Here is a 21,032-nt window from a genome sequence, read left to right as displayed (position 1 = left end):
ACTAGATCTACACCTCAGGAAAAAATTAATAAAAAATTGTCCAATTCGTTTAGGAAAAAAAACCAACAGACAAATTTGTATTTTATATTCTAATTTTTGTTAACACGCATGCAAAAAACAACAACCAATTAATTTCCATGAGCAATAAGTGTGGTATTCATTAGTAGGACATCAACAAAATCCAACATGGCCACAGTATCCATGGAAATGAAACTTTTTTCTCAAAACTGATTGCGGATTTTAATTAAGACTCTTTACTAATTGTATGCGTGTTGTAAGTGTGATATTTGGTAAAACTTGGTCCCCTAATAAGCGAGATAGCCTTCAGATGTAGCAACCTCCCTCCAAGTGACAAGAAAGAGAGAACTGCACTTCAACAAAAACAATAAAAACAAAAAACAAAACTTCATTTTCTCACTGAATCCCATATTTTTACGAAAAAACGACACAAAGTATCAGAAACAACAATTAAGTTCCAGCCAACCCTTTATTCACGTGATTGCATCCTCTAATTAGAAGGATATTCAACATGAAATGAAAGAAGGATGAATAAATAAAAATTAGTCCTCCTCCTCTTCTTCATCATCCTGGTTGATCTGGAAGTAGCGGAGCTCAAAGGCCTCTTTGGAGGAAGCGACAACCCGGAGCCAATCTCTCAGGTTGTTCTTTTTCAAGTACTTCTTGGTCAAATATTTCAAGTACCTGGGAAACAAAGACAAGACAAAAACAGTTAATCACAGGGCCTGAGGGTTCATTTCCCCCTCAAATTATTTTTAGTAAGAGTTAGCACGTGCAACACAATTAGGTCATTTAAGTGCTGAGGATTTGAGGTGTTACAAAGGAGTAACAAACACAATAAAGGAGAGATGAGAATGACAGATGTTTAAAAAAAGTTTTAGTAGAGGTTTTACGGCGCTCGCAACTGCATAAGGTCATATGATCGCCAAGGGGTGGATGTCAACAGAGAAGTCCTAACAGGGAAGCAGACCTACTCTGCTCACCTCTTTAGCATCAACAGCACAAAGTCTGCTTCAACTATCAAGGCACCCTGGAAATAGCGGGTGACAAGAGTGTGACAAACATACAAAAGAAGTAGAGGAAAATGACGATAGTAAGGAGTAGGAAATAAAAAGCAGCAGTTCCCAGTTGTAGTTCAGGCACAATGTTGAACATGACATTGTTGGATCAGCCCATTTACAATTCTACTGTATATTAGACCCCCTTTTGGGAATGGCCAAATTAAAGAAACTTCAGTGAGTGGCACCGCCCCGGGGGGTGACAAGATGTTTTAGTTTCAGTAGAGGTTTTATGGTGCTCGCAACTGCATAAGGTCATATGAGCGCCAGAAGATTAGAGGTGTTACAAGAAAGTAACAATCGTAAAAAAGAACCACACCAGAGCACCCGCCAACCACCCACTGACAGACATTTAATAGGAAAGAAGGAGCAAACCACACTAGAGCACCCGCCAAACTACCCACTACAGGACCACAAGATTTAAAAATAAAAGTTTTACGGCACAATAAGGTCATATAAGTGCCGAAAATTAGAGGTGTTATAAGAGAGTAACGACACACACACACACAAAAAATGGAGAGATACGGATTGATAAATGATAGGAAAGGAGGAGCAAACCCCACCAGAGCATCTGGCAACCACCAACGAAACATTTTGACAAAATTAGCAGCATGACATTCTTCAAGTTCAAGAAAAAAGACTACTTCGAACCACAAAAGGTAATTCAGTGAATAGGTTATACGACACTTGCAACACAATAAGTTCATATAAGTATAGAAGATTAGAGGTGTAACAAGAGAGTAACAAACACCAAAAAAAAAAGAGAGGAGAAGGACGATAGTTTTTGATAGGAAAGAAGAAGCAAACCACACCAGAGCACCTGCCAACCACCCACAGTGAATAGGTTTACTGTTTTTTAAATAGTTTAGTAGGTTTTACAGCGCTCGCAACTGCATAAGGTCAAATAAGTGCCAGAAGATTAGAGGTGATACAAGAGAGTAACAAACAAAAAAGAAGGGGAGATAAGGACGATAGATGTTTGATAGGAAAGAAGAAGCAAACTACAACAGGGCACCCGCCAACCACCCACTGGGTTTACTGTGTCAGGGCGGCACATCATACATTGTATAATGACCGACACATCAAAAACAGAATGCCATCTTATGGGACCAACCAGAGGCCATATTTTAAACAAACACATACATTATCGATGCATTCAGGACACGAATATATATTGCATGTGCCCAGATAGGAGGAAGCAGTCGGACAGATGTCACACAACCCAAGCATACGTTGGAACTAATTTGTATCTATAGAGCAGTTCCACCACCAGCTGAAGCTGAAAAGTAAGGAACATTCCGCTGGGGGTCTGGGGACCTATGTGCCCCCCCCCCCCCCCCAAGCAGGGTACAGGGACAGCGTTCCGGTGGGGGTTCAGGGGGTGAAACCCCGAAGAAATAGAAAATGAGTACCTTTAGAGGGTCGAATATAGCATTTGTAGACTTGCATGTGAGCCTCAACCAGATTGTCTGAAAATTTGGCGCACCCCCCCCTCCCCCAAATAACTTATAAGATAAGAGCTTTTAAATTGTGGGTGTCATAAAAGGAGGGACTTCCGAGTAACGAGCGACCACCCGAACAAACACAAAAGAAGAGACCTAACCCTAGGCCTAACCCAAAAAAGAACCTGCAACAGACCTCATGTAAAAAGGCCAGCACAAGTAAAAAAAAAAAAGCAAAAAAAAAAAGCAAGCACACCCCAAAACAAACAAGGAGCATAATATTATGGTCTAGATCTACATTGCTATAAAGAGTTTGATACAATTTAGATAGAATTGGAATATATGAATCCTCCAAATAAATCTAGTTATATTATAGATCTAGTGATCTAAATAAATCTAGATCTAGTAGAACAAGTGAATAGGAAAAGGCCTTGAACGAGAAATCCGCATCCGATTCCGAACAGAGGGACTCAGCTGAGTCTAGATTAGATCTTTATTCTAAGTAAATAATTCACGCACCTGATAAAATGCGTTTTACCAACATTAATATTACAGCACAACCTATAATAGGGTTTGACACAATAGAAATTGGAATATGAATCCTCCATTGAGGTCTATAATGATCTATAAATCTAGACCTAAAGTAGAACAAGTGAGTCGGACTTGAAAGAATCCACATGATCTAAACACTCAGTCAACAAACGAAATTCAAAATGGCCGCTCGAGCACGAAACTGAAAGTAGATAATTTAGGTCGTCGTACTTTTTCGTATTCGTTCTACTCAGGTTCCGACAATTATGTCGGAAGCGCCGACGTCGGCACGAAAATGAAAGTGCCGACAAAGCCGACGGGAGAAAAAGGGGGCGCTGGCAGTTGGCCAGGCCTCGCTCTTCCCACATTGACTAGTACAGGTGGGCCTAGCGATAGCATCGGCCGGCTCGCGATTGTCGGCAAACATGCAGGTCTACATTTGGGAGCATGTTTGAAGAGATTGCCAACAACCCATACTACTTATTTTTTCACCAAGATTTTGTCTTGTTTGATTTCTTCACCTACATATCTTTCCATTGCTGGCAATGTTTAAAAGCAGGTTCCCCTTCCATTACTACTATAATTCAATTAATTTGTCATCGCACCATTGATAGAAGGCAGGCAAACCTGGGAATAATGAACAGATATGTACCTTCATAATACTGTTACCCAGCATATACCCCAATTTTCACGTCTGAATGTCGCAAGTCACAACCCCGGAACACCACTTCGAATTATTCTTGATTTTAGCAGCACAAATTTCTTTCATTGCCGCCCATATCGCGTTCCCGTGCCGTAGAATCTTTGCACTGATGTCTCTAGATCTAGACAATAAATTTGAAAAAAAAAAAAGAAGTTTCTTTCTGACAGTAATTTTCTGTCTAAGATCACAAGTCAATATACTTGATCCACGCGCAGATTTTCCAGCCGCGACAACAATCCTCTGAAGACAGTAGATAGACGGAATGAGTAAATGATAGAAAGGAGGAAAGTGATACAAAAAGTTCGCCAGATTTTGATCAATCAGCAGGCAAAAAAATTTACTGCAGACGAACACGCAATGAATGCATGGGGCACAGCGGAATAATGGCCGATGGCAGGAAATGCGCAATCTGGCAGGTTTCTATAACATTAACTTATTGCCAAGAGATTTAGTGAAGAAAATTAGTAATTTCCCATTAAAGGAATAGTGCTCTCATTTCCAAATTACTATATACAACGAACAAAAGTATAAGTAATTTTTAGACTGCTTGGGTCTCAGCAGCGTGGCAGCAATGCTTGTATGCTTCTACTCGTGTACGGTATTATTGTGGGCAAGCTGTTCCTCTTCTTTTTTTTTTTTGATTTAGAGATTGGCGGTTATTCGACTATTGGCGGACGATTTACAAGTCTGCACTAAGACTTGTAAAATAAAAAAAAGAGCCCAAAATATTTTTATAGCTAAAAATCTGCTGTCGGAAAAAATCGTAATAAATCGCTTTACGATTGGAGTTTCATAGTGAGGCTAAAAAATCGTAATGATTACGAAAAAACCGGGATGGTTGGCAGCCCTGCTTTTGTATAACTATAACATGTTCCTTCAGATATCCTGAGAACCGAGCCATGCACAATAAAGAATGTGCAAAACTAATTCCTTACCTCTTAGAAAAGGGGATTTCGCTGGTCAGGTTGATTTTGTTCTTCTGACGCTCCAGGGCGACACTGGTGCCAAAATTTCCGGTTTTCCCGTCAACCTTGATCCTCTCCATCAGATACTTTTCCTGTGTGCGAGGAAGAGAGGGGTCGTGGCAGAGCCACCACATTCAATATTAGGGAAGGTGACCCTAATATCACTAGGGAAGATGTCCCTAGTGTTGGGCATTGGGATTTTTGATTGAGTTTGAGTAAAGAGAAACACATCGACAAAATATTTGTCATGTGATGATGTAGTGCAGGGACGAAGACACACAGAATAAAAGAAGAAGAAAAGTAGGACCTACCAGTGGAATGAATCCTCAAACTACCCGCATTTTTTTCCTAAGTGAATTTCCAAAGAAATACAGTAGAACAAGGCTATAGTGGGACTTTTAGTTCCAAAAGAAAATTTCACTGTAGGCAAAGGGGAATTACAGAAAAATCACACACTACACACTCTCCTCTTCTTTTACTGTATTTTTGACATAGCCCAGGCCTACTGCTATGACACATTACTTTTGAAGCAGCACACTTAACGTGTCTCTCCGCCACCTGCCCCACCTCATCCATCACTGGACTGGCCTATCACAACGCTGCACCGCTGCCTGCCTGTTTTGAGCCCACCTACACCCCCCTCCCCCAGCTAGAGCTTGTTCCATTCCCGCTGTAATAAAGTTCGGGCCTTTCCTTGCCCTGTTAAACCATAGTACACATAGTCACCCCCCCCCCCCAAAGGTGTGTGTGTGTGATTCTGGTAAGGTCCCGCTATAGTCATGTTCTTCAGTAACAACAAAGAACATGCACAAAATATTCAATCCACAAGACTGATGATATCAAAAGAAATCCAGAACTTCAATCACTTTTAGTCTTAGAAAGAGTTCTACGGCACTTGCAACACAATAAGATTATATAAGTGCTGAAGATTAGAGGTGTTACAAGAGAGTAACAATAATAGAAAAGGAGGAGGAGAGATCAGGACGATAGATGTTTGATAGGCAAAAAGGAGCAAACCACAACAGAGCACCCATCAACCACACAACACAACCACTTTGACCCAGGCTGAAAAAAAGAAGACCACTTGTAAGTCAAAAGGCAGGAAACTAACACAAGTGAATAGTAATGACAGGATAGGCGGTTGGAACAGGCAAGAACACTTAAACAGATACCCCCACAATAACCATTTTACATCAGTTTAGCCACTTAAATCATGAGCCAGGCTGGTGACAGGAAAAAGTAAATTTGAAATGAAAAGAAAGGGATACCTACGTACAGCAACAGTCCAGTCTACAATACCAATTCCAAAAGGCAACACTCCACCCAAGAACGGGGAAAAACAAAAAACCTAACCAAAACACTAAGTCAGCTGCATTATCTCCACCCAGCACAAAACAAAAGGCAGGAGCAGCAAGCACTCAGGCCATTTGACCATTTACAGTTTGTGGTGGCATACCCCCTGGTAAAGAAAAATGAAAGTAGGCAAAGAATAGTTTCCTATTGATACAGACTTGGGTTTTCCCCTGAGCAGTTTGGCAACATGTATGCCAAACAATGGAACCAAACAGGGTCAACACATCAAAATCACATTATTATAGCAGAACATATAAAAAATAGACCTGACAATTTTAGAACAGTGAACCCCTGATCGTGACTTACAAAATTGGTGACATCCATAATGCCATCTTCCACGGGGTGTGTGCAGTCAACTGTGAACCTCAAGGTGGTCTTCTTCTTCTTGCCACCCTTGGCAGACTGAGGCTTTCCTGGGCGTTTCACAGCTTTCTATAACAAAGAACATGACAAATTTTTATTTTCAAAATGTTTGCCAACGGGCAACAGAGAAAACAAAGGTACTTGGCTGAAGAACACTCACACATAGGTCGCAAAAAATGTAAGAATAAAGACAGGTTATCTTGCAAGAAGCTACGTCTCAAGGTGTTTGTGTAATGTGTACCTATGGCGGCCAAGCAGGGCAATTTTACATTAGTTGAATGAGGATTGTACATAACCCAGTTGGTGAAAGGTGGTACAGTGGAATCCACTTATAACGAGTTTTGAAATAACGAGAAGTCTGTTATAAAGACACTGTTCTAAAACCCCGTTTTCCCCCCTCTTTATCTTTGTAAATAAAATACTGCTATTGCGTTATCAGTCACGCGAGTCTGTTATAACGGATTATTGCTGCTGCTGTGCACAGCCCACAGACCAATTAAACATATTAAAACCTCGTCAGTTGAGAAAGTTGTTGGTGATCCAGCGAAACAAAGAATTTTTTTTGTTTAGTATAGGGTTTTACGGCGCTCGCAACTGCATAAGGTCATATGAGCGCGCGGGACACACCTAATACTTTTTCGTTGGTAGGAAATTTTGAATTTTGCCCGGGTGGCGGCCGAAGCCTACTCTTAAGCGAAACAAAGAATGGGCGAGCCCACGCGAACCAATAATGAAGGCCGGAGCGAATGAGAGGAGAGGGTGTGGCATGCGCAGACAAGCAGAACGCATCGCGTGATAGGCCAGCCCAGTCTAGATTATCTAGGCATACCATGCCTCTCACTTCTATGGTGCAGGACGGAGAGGTAACAATGCTGTGATAGATGGAATTTAAAACATGTGAGGCATCGTGGTGAAATCGGGCGCTCGTCAAAATGAAACCCGAGAAATTGGTATTTTCCTCACCACTGACCTCGCAGTTTTATGCAAAAAATAAATAAATGAAATTATGCAAACCGAGCCCAAAAAAGTGAAATTATGCGATTCTGTAAATTTTAAGAAAGAATTAATAAGGAAAATAATCTAGCAATGCCAATCGCCTGCTGCGCCTTGGGCCGGAAATCGGCCTCCGCGCGAGGGGTAATTTTTTGGCCGCTTGGAATCAGAAGTGACTCTCTTCTAAGAATAGTTACGGGAAAACTCCTTGACGAAAATAAATGAAACTCGGCAACCAACCAGAGGAAAGGTTAAACTAACGACATGCCAGCGTACAATCCCGAACGATTACTAGAACCGGAGATATTGCCCCTTTTGTGCGAATTTCCTCTGCGGTTCGAAAACTAAGCGGAGCTGCGGGTTGATCGCCGACCACACAAGTGCCCCACATGTCTTCTTTATTGCTGTAAAATTTCAGATCTCTGCGTTTAGCAGATTTTCCGTACCAACTTAAAATTACCACCCATCCATTGATAAAACACTAGATCTGCAAACTAGATCACGCATTCCAAACGCGAGGTGCCGGCATGTGATTGGCTGCCTATAAATAACCAAATAGGTCACTGATGACTACATCGCAGGTTTTCCCAATAGCGCTTTACTAAGTTTTAGAAGGGGTGATCGCGTCGCTGTAAAAGAAAGTGGCTATTCTCACCCGCCCGGAAGTTCTCGCAAGATCAACTCCTCCCCTCTTCTCTCTCTCTGAATACTGTCTATCGGTGTGGACGATCAAATTGACCAAAACAAAGTTAAAAAATGATGTTAAATCACAAAAGTAAATTAATTTGGTTGTCTACAAAGATGCTACGGCTATTTAACTTTTCGAATCGAGCCGAACTACGCAGGTCGCCATTTTGTTTTGCCCGGAAATTCCCGCGCTACTCCTCTCTCTCTTTCTCTCCACTGCCCACAGACAAAATTGTACGCTTTTAGTAGGCTACAGTTGTAATGGAACGTTTGTTCACGGCACAGAATTCTACAATTTTTCTGTTATCACAGTGTAGAATTCTGTGGTTTAGGGTGAACGCGCACCGGGTGAGAATAGCCACAAGACTCGCCTGCACTATTCTCACTCCGGGTGAGAATAGAGGTGGCCGCTGTAAAAACGATGTCACACAATTCAACAAATTTTACGCAAATATCAGTCTTTAAGATCCAAAGTAATGAAGACATCGAAAAAGTGATAGCAGAACTAGATTCTGCACTAAAAATAACATGGAGATGCCAAGTTTCATTCATATGCTCCAATTCAGTACTGACTTATGAACAGTTTTTCCTCAAAATACATCAAAACATGTCCCACATTTTGGCGATTTTTTCCTAGGTATTTTTTTTACTTTCCCTCCCGTCTCACACTCAGCTACCAGTTGTCTATTTTCTACTAAATATTGATGCGCTGAACACGAATATCAACTTCATTTCCGTCGCAAATTAATGGTTTTTGAAATATTTGATTGTTTTTAACCGAGATAGACATGCTTTGGACCAATCGGGGGGTTCCAGGGGGGCCTGCCCCACTGGGGTAAAAGAAAATCTGGGGGGTTACAGGGGGGCATGCCCCCGTTTTTACACCCATAATTTGATATTTTACAGTTAGATTTGAAACTGTCTTGAAAATAATTGATTTGCGACAGTTTTAGTGGCTTTATGTGTGATCTGCAGCAAACAGTACAGCAGTTTGACCCCTGAAACAGTGCATCTGTGTGCGGGAGTGAAAGTAAAAATTTACCTTTTCCTATATAAAGGTCCTCCAACATTTTGCAAACAAAAATCCCAATAACTTTTAAAATTTATCAATGGATTTTTAAAATTTAAAAACCATAGTTCTTATGGTACTTTTGCGCACCCAACCAGACGACATGTTGCACTAAACTAAACTAAACAGACACTTTGCGCACCAAAACAGACACACGTTACCAAACAAACACCACCACAACATATAGAAATTTTAAACTGCTGTTACAGTAATGCGCTACATCGTATAGAGAGGAAATTTTTCTAACTTCTGGTGAAAAAATCATGAAGATCGACCTGTAACTAGATCTAGATATAATCTAGATCTATATCTATATCTAGATCTACCAGAGATGGCCACCTCTATTCTCACCCGGAGTGAGAATAGTGCAGGCGAGTCTTATGGCTATTCTCACCCGGTGCGCGTTCACTCTAAACCACAGAATTCTACACTGGGATAACAGAAAAATTGTAGAATTCTGTGCCATTGAACAAACGTTCCATTACAACTGTAGCCTACTAAAAGCGTACAATTTTGTCTGTGGGCAGTGGAGAGAGAGAGAGGAGTAACGCGAGAATTTCCGGGCAAAACAAAATGGCGACCCGCGTAGTTCGGCTCGATTCGAAAAGTTAAATAGCCGTAGCATCTTTTTGTAGACAACCAAATTAATTTACTTTTGTGTTTTAACATCATTTTTAAACTTTGTTTTGGTCAATTTGATCGTCCACACCGATAGACAGTATTCAGAAAGAGAGAGAGAGAGAAGAGGGGAGGAGTTGATCTTGCGAGAACTTCCGGGAGGGTGAGAATAGCCACTTTCACCAGAGATATCCACAAGATAGCTTACTGTAGGCCTATGTATATCGCACCACAGGATGTAGATCTACTCTAGATATCTAAAATCTAGATCTTGTCTAGATCAAGGGTAAGATTGTACTTTACCGGACCACCGGTCGGAACTACTTTCGCTGTGGCGCCCCTGGTGCCTTGTGGTCCGCTGTTCTTCGTTTCCGACCTCCCCTACTCACTCTCCTACTCAGTTTTCTACGTCCTCACTCTTCAACTGCCAGCAATCGACTGCCGTCTCTTACCGGGTTTTTCAGTCATCACGACCGTGCCACTGTGCCCTTTGACCCTGACACCTTGAGGCTAATTGGTCAATCTAATCACGTGGTCCACTATTCTTATTTGCTCGCGACTCTGCTGGCTTGGCCTAGGCCCTAGGCCTACTCCTGGTCCGGCAAAGTACAATGGAGGGCTAGAGATGCGCACGAGAGCTCATTTGCATAATTGCAACCCCATTATTGGCCCTGCTCGCGACTTATCATGCTATTGTTTATATGTGTGTGTGTGAGTGTCTTTAAATTATTGTTACCAGGGGGGCTAAGCCCCCCTGAAACCCCCCCATTGATATGTAAACACGACTGTCCGCTCATGTTATTGTTTCGCATTTTTGTGTGTTTTCTTTATTATAGTTTCCAGGGGGGCAAGCCCCCCTGAACCCCCCCCCACCCCACTGTTGGTATGATACACGGTGGTCCACCAAAAAAGTTAAATCCCCTGCCCACTCTCAACCACCACCACCTCTCGCTCACCTCGCCAGTCGCCGCTGACTTCGCTGTGCCTGCGCGAAGTCGCCCGCGGAACTACCTTTTGTCCGCACTCAGAGTACTAGTAGTTAGGCTAGGCGTGCGTAGTAATCACGGGCCGAGACGGGTGGTCCGGTAAAGTCGGTAAAGTACAATCCAGCCAGATCAAGATGTAGATCTAGATCTACCCTCAAATAAGGGGGGTGGGAACTACCGAAAAAGCACCAACCCGGCCACCGCAGGACGAGGGCTGCTAAGGAGGCACGAGGAGGCTGTGGCTGCTAAGAGCCTAATCTACTCAGTCAAGTCTACTGCTGGATGCTGTTCCGGGCGCAGAGCTTTACGCCATGAATACACTACACTAACCAAAAAAATCGAAATTTAACTATAACCCTTACTAATATACATTATCCGGTTTGCTAAAATAAGTACCAAAGACTTGGCATATCTCTTATAAGTTAGTTTTTATCGAATAAAATGAACTGAGCAAGGTACATACGGCAGGCATGATGAACGGCGTGGAGAAAAAGGAAGTCGGAAGTGAGGTTTCCAGATAATGAAAAAAAAAAATCCCCGGATTTGTTGAAAATTCTCAGCCTGAAAATAATATTACGCCAAATTGTGCTTGTTTAGTTTGGATTCGGGGATGCAAAAAGACGAGCTCATTAAATTGAGATTTTATTACCTAAATTTAATAAAACCACCACAATTTTCATTTTACCTATATTACGAAACACATCAACGTATAGATGTAGGCCTAACCAATGTTGAGTGAGAACAAGTTTAAAAGGCTGGGCCTAGCAGTTTCAGACAGGATCCCTGAATTCAGCGAAGACAGAATTTAAATGACTGAAATAGGCCTCAAAATGGAAAACATTTATAAACTAGGCTATTGCTTTTTACAAATGTTGCATGCATTAACAAAAAGAGTTTTAGCTAATATTTTTTGTGTAGTTTCACTAACAGTGTAAGGCGGCAAAATGAGTTAGAGGCATAAGAAAAGATGAATAAAATCTCAGGGGAGAGGTCTGGATATGTCATGATATTGATAGATGTAGTATACTAGTATGCCTACGGGGATAACTCTTATGATGTCATGATAATAATTAACATTATATCATAATATAAGCTTCTGGGGTTATGGCTAAGTTCAACAATAGAAAGAAATCTAATAGGCTAAATAGAGGTTGGACTTATGGAAAGCCATCTTGTGACTCTGCAAAACTGCAGGATTTTAAAAAATCAGTTTTGCGACAGAATTTATTACATATTTTAATTCACCATTCCTTATTTATTTGCAAAACATCGAAGAAACTCTTTAAAATTAGGAAATCTATATCTAATATGAGATTGGCTGTGATGACCTATTCCTCTAGCACTTTAGTATATGCGTGCTCACACATTTTAATTTTTTAAGCCTGATTCCTATTGAGTAAAACAGTCATTATTAGATTTTAGGCTGCATGAACAAAACGCTACTCGCTCTCTCGACTTTTGGGGTCTTGTTGATGATAGTCTGAGATAAATTTATTGTAGACCTATTTAGATTTAATCTATGGCGTTTTGCAAAGAGGTTTAGACGTTTCGTTGAGTAAGCTGCGCAACGAGATTCTAGTTGTATTGTCATGTGGCAGCTCTTGGGAAGCCTTTACAAGCAGCTTAACAACGGAACGCACGCTCAAGCAAGGCCAATGGCAGCAACCCCTGCCTTGCCTGGGTGTATCGGGTTTATTATTAGACACGTTCGCTTGGGAAAAAATGTGGACAAGCTTTATAAATCGGCCTTGCTATTCCACACCGGAACCAACAAACCCAATTGATTTGCCAACTTGGCGGCTTTTAAAAACTCTTTCCTCTAGCCAATGTTAGCCAAGCTCCACACTGAACTACCCGTGCAAGAGCCCACTCGGCTTGTTAAGTCGTTGCGACCTGTTTGTACCTCAAAGCGTTGATTATTGAAGTGGGATTCTTCAGTCAAATAGGCTATGTACTTCCTTTTTATTGTTCCAACTCAAAGAGTTGTCAGTCTTTTCATAAACGGGCATTCGTGGGCCTATTCTTATCCGCAAGGCTTTTTAAAGGTTTCATCCAGCGATTTCTTTTGACGAGCTTTAAACTAGCAAATTCATTAATAAAGCTAATAAGATGAAAAAACAACAACAACAACACTTCCTTAGTAAAATGTAATAATTGCTGTTTCAATTTGCATCGGAAATAGCCTGCGGAATTTTTGCCTTTTGTGTTGGCATCAAGGACTAAATAAACCTGGCAATAGGGAACAAACTTGTGTAGTGTTATCATCAATGGCGTTCAGCCAGAGAGTGAACGTCTAAGATGTAGGTAGGGTACTGATTGCATGCTTCATTGCAGTTGTATATTTTGTAAATACTCCTGCGCTCTTCTTTAGAGTGTTAAGCATGACTTCATATGCAAAGGTATGCATTGAATATCTCAAGCTGTTCTGTTGATTTGCATGGTGATATTTGACACATCCGTTGAAAACGCTGCTGCACTCTTTTGCCTTTTGCTTCCCCTCACCACCTAGAATCTAGATCTACCTTGCCGCCTGCAGTTTTCTCGTTTGCAATATCTGAATATCAGTAACTGCGACAGTTACCACAACAACGTCTAGTAAATGAACTGTAACGGACTGTCCAGTCCAGCAGTAGTAGCAATATGTTCCATTAGTAAAAGTATGCTTGGTATCCACATTTGGATGCAGAGACAGAGATGTCAAAAAATGTTATCAATATCTTGTACTGAAGTGTGACTATTTTGATTTTTGGTAACTGGTAAAAATTAACAGGAAACTGGCCGCTAACAGTGACTAACGTAGAGAGGAAGGTGTGGTTGTGTGGTGTTTATGCTGTCTGCCTTATCTGAATAGATTTGGGTAGGCTGTTTGGGCGGTGGGTTACTATTTTCGGCCTACTATTTTTTATGTGGCCACCTCTATTCTCACCCGGGGTGAGAATTAGAATAGTGCAGGCGAGTCTTTTGGCTATTCTCACCCGGTGTGCGTATACCGTTATAGCCTAGATCTAGGCCAACAAATTTTGTGTTCACCCTAAACCACAGAATTCTACACTGTGATAACAGAAAAATTGTAGAATTCTGTGCCGTGAACAAACGTTCCATTACAACTGTAGCCTACTAAAAGCGTACAATTTTGTCTGTGGGCAGTAGAGAGAGAGAGAGAGAAAGAGAGAGGAGTAGCGCGAGAACTTCAGGTCAAAACAAAATGGCGAGCCGCTATTCGCAAAGTTAAATAGCCGTAACATCTTTGTAGACAACCAAATTAATTTAGGAAGTGGCTATTCTCATCCGGGGTGAGAATAGAAATGATCGACCTCTCACCCCGGGTGAGACTTGCGACCGTAGGCTATTCTCACCGGGTTTGAAACAAGACCTGTTTTTCCTCATTTCGGAATACTTTCTATCGATGTGGATGATCAAATTGATAAACGAAGTGATTATTCGGACTCGAGTCCGAATATGAAAAAATGTTATTCGGACTCTGATTCTTGTCCAGCATGACATCACTTCCGACTTCCTGTGACTCATGAATCCGGCTTCCTGTCCTGCCTCACTCGTGACTCGCCTCAGGCTGGGTAGAGACCGGGATCACTTCGGGCAAAAAGGCGTTTTGTGACGGAGCCGAGTTTTAATCTTATGATGAATTTGAGGCCGGCCTGAAAAGTTAAAGCGCTTCTAATAAAAATGTTTATTTGTCAAGAGGTCATCAGAAGCAATTAAAGATGGCTCGTTAGCGTGTGTCGGGGTCGGATGGGCGGCCTGCACACGTGTGGCTGTGTGCGTGTCGGGGAGGGTGGGGCACTATCGGTCCGGGCTTTGAACGTCGCATACGCGTCAGTATTTTTTCCCCCGGCAACTGATCATTATTACAATAATAAGCTAGTCTTGACGTAGATCTACGTAATGAATTGTGCACTGGTCTATGGAATCAAAAGTTGCCGTATGCTCAGCTCTACACAGCAACACAACTTTTTATTGGTAAACAATCAATATGACACAGGCTTGTGTATTTGAACGTTTGAACGAATCTGTCTTTTTTTTTTTGACACAGCTCATAATATGCAGGTGCGAGGTGGTCTGCTTATCTTCAATTTTACCTTTTTCTACAACAAAGAAAGTGGGAAACGTGGGGGGGGGGGGGGGGGGGCGTATCAATGAGGCGGCGGGCATTGGATCGGCAAATAAGGTGTGGGGGAAACTAAAAAATGGCGGAAAATTGGAAGCACTGAACGTTAGATCTATAGAACGAAGACACTTCCTTTTTTCCGGACCCGAGTCCGAATAACGGCGGCCATTGATAAAAGCCAAGAAAAAATTACGTTATAGCACAAAAATAAGCTAATTTGATCGTCTTCAAAGATGCTATGGCTATTTCACTGTTTGAATCGAGCCGAACTACGCGGGTCGCCATTTTGTTTTGCCCGGAAGTTCTCGCAAGATCTACTCCTCCCCTCTCTCTCTCTCTCTGTCTCTTTCTGAATACTGTCTATCGGTGTGGACGATCAAATTGACCAAAACAAAGTTAAAAAATGATGTTAAAACACAAAAGTAAATTAATTTGGTTGTCTACAAAGATGCTACGGCTATTTAACTTTGCGAATCGAGCCGAACTACGCAGGTCGCCATTTTGTTTTGACCGGTCGCGCTACTCCTCTTTCTCTCTCTTTCTCTCTCTCTCTCTCCACTACCCACAGACAAAATTGCACGCTTTTAGTAGGCTACAGTTGTAATGGAACGTTTGTTCACGGCACAGAATTCTACAATTTTTCTGTTATCACAGTGTAGAATTCTGTGGTTTAGAGTTTAGAGTTTAGGGTGAACGCAAAATTTGTTGGCCTAGATCTAGGCTATAACGGTGAACGCGCATCGGGTGAGAATAGCCAAAAGACTCGCCTGCACTATTCTCACCCCGGGTGAGAATAGAGGTGGCCATTAATTTACTTTTGTGTTTTAACATCATTTTTTAACTTTGTTTTGGTCAATTTGATCGTCCACACCGATAGACAGTATTCAGAAAGAGACAGAGAGAGAGAGGGGAGGAGTAGATCTTGCGAGAACTTCCGGTCAAAACAAAATGGCGACCCGCGTAGTTCGGCTCGATTCGAACAGTGAAATAGCCATAGCATCTTTGAAGACGATCAAATTAGCTTACTTTTGTGCTATAACGTAATTTTTTCTTGGCTTTTGTCAATTTGATCATCCACACCGACAGTATTCCAAAATGAGGAAAAGCAAGTCTTGTTTCGCACCGGGTGAGAATAGCCTACGCTGGCAAGTCTCACCCGGGGTGAGAGGTAGATCGTTTTTCTATTCTCACCCCGGATGAGAATAGCCACTTCCTTTTTATGTTCCATCAAGGATGAGGTGGGTTTTGTAATAAAATAGATCTCGGCATAATAGGGGTTGCCCACATATACGGGATCGGGTTGGGTCGCTTTATGGTTTTAGTGCACAATACAACCCCGCCGCGATTGTACCCGACGAACTGGAAGTTAAAGTAGAGAAACCTTTAACTTACATGCGACTACGCAGAGGGCGTAAACCGGGCTATGATTGACTGAACCTTTGACCCACGAATACATAAGTAGATCTAGGCCTACGGTATTCTTGGATTTCCCGCTCTCCCTCTCTCTGTCTCCTTGTGTATGTGTGTGCTCGAGTGCTTGCTTGCTTTCCTCTACTTCTTTTGTATGTTTGTCACTCTCTTGAGGTGCCTTGATAGTCGAAGCAGACCTTTCAGCTGTTGAAGCTAGAGAGGTGAGCAGAGTAAATCTGATTCCCTGTAAAGACGTCTCTGTTGACACCCACCTCTTGGCGCTCATATGACCTTATGCAGTTGCGTGCGCCGTAAAACCCTCTACTATTTAAAAAAAAAATTGCTTGTATGCTTGCTTTAGTGTCTCTCTCCTTTCTTGTTTATTTCTCACTTCCCGTTATCAGAGACCTAGATACAACATTGCTTAGCAATGTCCACCGAGCGTGTTTTGTTCTGCCGATTTTTGGCCCCTGCCGCGGGGGTTTTTCGTGGGACGAACTAACGCAAAGGTTGTTGTCTTCAACTGGCTCTCACGCTGCTTCTCGTGAATGGATATGAATGATACTTGGCTGCCAATCAAAAAAAAGAGGTCAATCTCGTAGTATGCAGTTTGACAACTTTGTACCCATCCAAGAAGCAGTCGAAAACGTTTGCGAAAGTGGTTTATGTGGTGTGCTTTGAAGTTTTTCGGAGCTGTGATTTGTCAAACTGACTGATACGTTGTACACCATTTTTCTTTATTCCCTTAAAATTTCGTGCTTCTGTGTTTAGCGGTTTTGGCGTAATCTTTAAAAATGCGGGAGTAACAAAGGGAAAAGCGACATTGCCATTTGTGCGTGATGGGTGAACGACCGGCGGCTGGGAAATTTCCACTGAGTGACGTCATCAGCCATCAGTCGCCTCGGGGGCTACGAACGAGGCCCCGCTTATGTGAACCGGAAAGGGGGGGCGGGGGATACTTGAAAACTAAACGGGGGCCTTGATAAATTGCATTTGTGTTGCATTTTAGTCACAATACGATACAGGTAGTCATTTTTATTTGCTTAATAGCATGAGAGAAGAATAGAACCAGAAAAGCAAACATCTAAGAAGTGGTATGACATTGTGTTTGCATTATGAAAGCCTATTCCCCCTTCTTGGGAAAGCACACACTTGGACTGGTCCTGTGTGCTCTGTTAGGAAAAGTGAGGCATTAAGATTGTTTAAGAGTATGGTACTTATTTAGTCCAGTCTGGGAAGATAGTCCCGTTTATTCATTGTTATCGTTCACGCGTGCGTGCGTGAGTGCGCGCACGTGTATGTGAGTGTGTGTTTGTGTGTGTGTGTACGTGCGCGCGCGCGCGCGCGTGTGTGAGAGAGAGAGAGAGAGAGAGAGAGAGAGAGAGAGAGAGAGAGAGAGAGAGAGAGAGAGAGAGAGAGAGAGAGGGAGAGAGAGAGAGAGAAGGGGGGGGGTAAATATCTGTTACATTTATAGTATGAGTTGTTGCCTACACATGCGAAATATTCCCAGGACTTGTAAACTATAATAATATTATCTAAATCATCTTAATCTACCACACAATAGGACACTGTCCAACAATGGATATACAGAGACGATCTTATTTTCTTTTACAAAGTGTGCATGCTTTTACTAGTAGAGAACTGGATTTATTAGACTAATAAATCCAGTTCTCTACTTAAATTTTTGAGACAAATTGATCCAGTGCATTGCTTAGCAAGGAGGAATCTTTTACGTTGCCAAGTTTCATTCAAATATCCTGACTTTGGGAGAAGATAATATGACTGGTAATCTTTGTAAATCTTTAAAGAATGCCACTTTTTTTACCTGCAAATGTCTTTACAACTCAAAGATTCTTTATTAAAAACTGTACTAGAATGCCAAGTTTCATTTACATACTCCAAGAAATAGGCGAGCTATGACAAATATTGTCTCAAAACACACAGAAAACCGCCACATTTTTACCTATAAACGTCTTCATAACTCAAAAAGTAGGATAGCTTTGAGAAATCTGAAAGCAGGACTAGATTCTGCACACGCAAATGTACTGGGCTGCCAAGTTTCATTTAAATACTCCGAGAAATGAGTGAGTTATGACGAATATTTTTTCTCAAAACTCACCAAAGAACGTCCCATATTTTTTTTCTTTTCATTATATATAAAAGTCTTATAAAAAATTAATTGATTAAAAAATATGTAACTTTTTTGTTTATTGATGGATTTCAAAAATTCAAAAAGTTCCATTCTCTGTTGAGATACAGCTACAAAATGTACCTATTTGCAAACACTTTCTGACAAAAAAAGGGTTTTCGTGGTCATTGCTACATTGCTAGGTCTCTCAACTTATCTCTCTCACTCCCTGTCACTCTCACCACCCTCCCTCTGTAATGCTCCTCCTTCTTCTTATTCGTCTTCTTCTTCCTCTAGGCGTATAGCCTATGAGTGCTCCAAACCCACTGTGAGAAGTAAGGAGACGGGCAAAGGCGTCAGACCGAAACCGTGAATTCCCAGCCTACTTAATGTATTCATGGGTCAAAATGGACACGTGACTCAGGCCTTGTTGTGATTGGCTTCAAACCACCAGATTGCGCGATTTGCAGGCCTAAAAACAGAGTCGATCGGTTTGTGCCACGATGGGTCCTCAATTTGGCTTGCCCCGACTACCCGATAGGCCCGACCCAACCCAAGCCCAACCCGACCCGATCGCATATGTGGGCACCCCCTATAAAATTGTAGGAAGCCTTCCTATAACATGAGGAGGTTAGGCCATCAACTTGATAATATTTGCAAGGCTAAAGTGTAGACTAATGCTTTTCAGTTCAGATTGTCTGTATGGCTTTATTAATAAATAAATGTTTATCCCCCGGGGCGGTTCCACTAACTGAAGTGTCTTTAGACCATTCCCTAAGGGGGGGACATTTCTCGTTCTAGTGCACAATAGAATTGTAAATGGGCTGATCTGACAATGTCATGCTCATAACTGTGCCTGAACTACAACAGTGCTTTTTCTGTCCTAATCCTTACTATTGTCATTCTCCTCTACTTCTTTTGTATGTTTGTCACACTCTTGTGACCCGCTATTTCCGAGGTGCCTTGATAGTCGAAGCAGACTTTGTGCTGTTGAAGCTAGAGAGGTGAGCAGAGTAAGTCTGATTCCCTGTAAGGACTTCTCTGTTTACATCCACCCCTTGGCGCTCATATGACCTTTTATGCAGTTGCGAGTGCTGTAAGACCTCTACTAAAACTTAAAACTAAATAAATGATTGCCAGCTGCTTTATATTTACTTTTATGAATTTGAGCAAGTGTTCTCATCAAAGTAAAAAGGTCTGAGATAATTTTTATTGGAAGTTGGGGTCATGCCTGCTTTTTATAATTTATAGTCTACTTTTGAGACACTAATTATTATTTACTAGCTGGGCCCCCTTTCTATGAATGAAATCAAATGAATCGATCGTCAAGTCATTGTGGAACAGTGCGCTCGGCTAGTGAACGGAAACCTCTCTTGTTTCATAGCTGCCACTTTTCCGCTAAATAGCGTAAACTCCGCTTCATCTAGCTTTTCCTGCTACTTTCCTCCTTCCTCCGCTGGACCGCTCTCGGTTGCAAATTGCGATACTTTTTTACACGTGGAAAACACCGAACCGGGAGTGAGACGAAAACACTCCTTGCGCATGTCCGCCCATAGCTTCCGTTCTGTGCCTGTCTAGCGTTAGTTTCACATTGTTTATTGTGGAGCGACAGTGTCGATTGTACATTGGGACAATGGCGCGCTGAGTTGTCATTGAAAACGGCAGAAATTCGAGAGAATTTGATGCAGAATGCAAAAATAAATGGAGCTGGATTGAGAAAGAAGCAGACGGTGTACGACTTCAAAAGTTCATTAGAAAATTGAACAAGCCGGGTGCTGCACTTTGCGTTTGGTGCAATGTAAATCTCGTAGTACAGTCACTCAGTGGCAAAGGTGTTGCCTCCTTAATCCAGTACCGGTACTGCTCTACATCGTTGCACAAGTCGAAAGTGAAATAAATCTTTTTATAAGACACTAGCTGGCAAACAAACAATGGATTTATAGTCACCAAACTGGGTCAAATTATTGTTAGTCAACTTTCTGTCTTGGGGATTTTTTGTTTGTTTTTTGTTTTTTAAAATACATTTTAATTCAGTATGGTTAACAAATATATGACACTTTTCCCTTAAAAAAACATAGATGTTCCAGTATATTGCCTCTGGATCTCATGGTTTTACTCCAGCCTTCGGAAAGGGCACATAGATCTACGCCTTTGCGTGAATGTCCTCCTTTTTTTAGATTCTCGAGTGGCAGCTATGTTGTTTGCAATGGCGTCTTAAAAGACGCACTTTCATCAAATTGGATCTAAACGAAACTAATGATTAACTGAAAATTAAACTTCAGTGACTTCAGGCTCTTCAATAAAACTGCATTCTTTAAATGATTCTGAACCAACATTAATTTTGTCAAATTCGAAAGTTAAATGGTTCGGAAGTTTTGGGCGGCCAAAGTGATGAACTTTCACAAATATAATATAGAGATTATATATATTTGTGTTTATAAATTATTTTTATTCCAAATTATTTATTATTATGCTCCTGGCTATAAGGCTAATCTATTCCACAGCTTTTTAAAAGAGGTAGTACTACCCTAGGCTATTATAAACAATTTAAAAAAATGCAATATATTCCACAAGCAATGAAT

The 21,032-nt window shown here is 41.5% G+C and overlaps 2 protein-coding genes across 4 annotated transcripts in view; one reads left to right on the top strand and one right to left on the bottom strand.

Annotated features, from left to right (window-relative positions):
- Positions 1–468: 468 nt before the first annotated feature.
- Positions 469–11,347, bottom strand: LOC101859016 (60S ribosomal protein L22). Its single transcript, XM_005098874.3, has 4 exons — positions 11,250–11,347; positions 6,377–6,502; positions 4,688–4,809; positions 469–702 (listed from the first exon to the last, which is right to left on the bottom strand). Exons 1-4 carry the CDS (start codon positions 11,256–11,258, stop codon positions 561–563), a joined length of 399 nt encoding a protein of 132 aa, XP_005098931.1. The 5' UTR covers positions 11,259–11,347; the 3' UTR covers positions 469–560.
- A 1,641-nt stretch (positions 11,348–12,988) lies between these two features.
- Positions 12,989–21,032, top strand: part of LOC101858493 — a 31,313-nt gene continuing 23,269 nt past the window's right edge. Inside the window, exon 1 of one of the 3 annotated variants that reach the window (XM_005098871.3) lies at positions 12,989–13,090. The gene's annotated coding sequence lies outside the window, so the exon portion shown is untranslated. The other 2 variants (XM_005098872.3, XM_005098870.3) reach the window with 2 other exon arrangements.

The sequence above is a fragment of the Aplysia californica genome, unplaced genomic scaffold (assembly GCF_000002075.1).
Source record: "Aplysia californica isolate F4 #8 unplaced genomic scaffold, AplCal3.0 scaffold00195, whole genome shotgun sequence".
Taxonomy (NCBI): domain Eukaryota; kingdom Metazoa; phylum Mollusca; class Gastropoda; order Aplysiida; family Aplysiidae; genus Aplysia; species Aplysia californica.
Note: the sequence above shows the minus strand (reverse complement) of the source record. Positions and strands in the feature narration are given on the sequence as shown.